Source organism: Pteropus vampyrus, unplaced genomic scaffold (genome assembly GCF_000151845.1).
Source record: "Pteropus vampyrus isolate Shadow unplaced genomic scaffold, Pvam_2.0 Scaffold74, whole genome shotgun sequence".
NCBI lineage: Eukaryota > Metazoa > Chordata > Mammalia > Chiroptera > Pteropodidae > Pteropus > Pteropus vampyrus.
Genome location: NW_011888855.1, coordinates 4489981 through 4491824, shown reverse-complemented (window position 1 = coordinate 4491824; position 1844 = coordinate 4489981). Strand labels below are relative to the sequence as shown.

Here is a 1844-nt window from a genome sequence, read left to right as displayed (position 1 = left end):
GGACTCGGGCCAGGAACCAAAGGTCGCCTTTTACTCTTTCCCTCACCCCTCACAACAGATCTGTCAGCAAGTCCTTCTGGCTCTGTTTTTAGTTATATCCTGAATCTGACAACTTCCACTGCTCCCACCCATTTGAAACCACCTTCGTCCTCAGCCTGGGTCGCTGTGGTGACCTCCAACGGGCCGCCTTCCTTCTCTGCTTACCCCCATTCCGTCTGTGTCCCAGACAGTAGCCAGAGTGATCATTTTAAATCACGAAAAGCAGGCCATGGCCTCTGCCCTGCTCAAAACCCACTGGGTATTTCCCGCCATGCTGAGGGCGGAATCCGAAGGCCCCGTGTGGTCTGACATCCTCCTGAAATCCCCCTCTTCACTCTGATCCACACGCTGGCCTGCCTACTCATCTCGAACGCGTGAAGCTCACGTCTACCTGAGGGCCTTCGTGCAGCTGTCCCCTCTGCCTGGAGTGTTCTTTCCCATTAGTTATGTGGCCTGCTCCCTCGCTGAACTTAAATATCTGCTCAGACGATGTCACGAACTAACAAAATCAGCCCTCTCCCTCAGAGCCCCTATGTTCTTCATTCCTGTATTTTTCTTCATGGCGCTTATCACCGCTAGACTGTGTGTGGCATGTTCGGTTGCTTTTCTGAGTCTCCACTGAAACATTCGGTGAGAGCAAGGACTCTGCCTTGTCTTTAGTCCTATGTCCCCAGTGCCAGAGCAGCGCCTGGCACTCACAGAGCCTTGGTGCACACTCGATGAATGAATGAGTGGGCTGGCTGACAGGGCAGCGCCAGCCACACGGAGGAGCGTGCGGGAGCAAGCCCGGCTGGCGGTGTCACGTAGCTTACCCTGGCCATGCTGCGCAGGTTCCTGTCAAGTTTGCCCAGGAATTTTCTGTTTACGCACTCATGGTGTTTGTAGACCTTCCGAAGCACCGTCACAGCCCTGCAGAAGATTTCCTCCTCCGCTGTGTTCTAGGAAGAGAAATGCCACCAGTAGCCCTTCACTGGCTCTATTTGGAACATGGAAGACAGATTTTTTTCCTTCTGATTTACTTTTTACAGGTGGACAAGTGGAGACAGTCTAGTCAAGGGATCCTGCCATGTTAACGACGGCTGCTTGTCACAGCCACAAACCTCTGTAAATAACTGCTCCCAATCACTAGCAAATGCAGCAGCTGTTTCTGCAGAAGCTCCCAGGTTTTTTTTCCCTTGGAAGGTTTTGCTGAGAGGATACCTGAATCCAGTCACTGGGCTAAATAAATAACGAAGTAGGGATTTGAATGCAGAACCACCTGTCTGTAGCCCAGGCCCATATTTTTTTTTTACACAACGCGAGCTATTCTTTCTGTGGTAAGCACCTACATGAGCTCATAGTCAGATTCTGCTCGCTCGCTCTCATTCTTACAAGGTTTTAAATTCCAGGTTTCCTTGGAAATCCAGCTTGCTTGTCGAATAAGTGAATGCCCATTCTTTGGCCTGGACAGTGCTGCTTTGGGCAGCATTGTCCTTTAGCCCGCCCCATGGGAGAGGGCAGTGTGTGTATAGGAACTCGGCTATACAGTGTGTATAGGAGCTCGGCTATGATCCTGAGGTGAGTGCCAGGGCAGTGTGTGAGGTGAGTGCCAGGGCAGTGTGTGTATAGGAACTCGGCTATACAGTGTGTATAGGAGCTCGGCTATGATCCTGAGGTGAGTGCCAGGATCAGGACAGGTGCCCAGGAGTCTTGCCCTGGTGACCAGAGAGAAGGTGCCATCGGGCTGGACCTCCAATGGGCATGGTCAGAACCTCCTTGGAATGCTGGCAGCTTTGATGTGGGCCTGGCCACGTGGCTCTTCTTGG

General features: G+C 52.2%; 1 protein-coding gene across 1 annotated transcript in view; it reads right to left on the bottom strand.

Moving 5' to 3' along the window:
* The window catches only part of IL4 (interleukin 4), an 11138-nt gene that overhangs the window by 1962 nt on the left and 7332 nt on the right, over positions 1-1844 (bottom strand). Inside the window, exon 3 of the mRNA XM_011362286.1 lies at positions 852-977. Coding sequence (XP_011360588.1) covers positions 852-977 — 126 coding nt within the window. The remainder of the gene's footprint in view (positions 1-851; positions 978-1844) is intronic.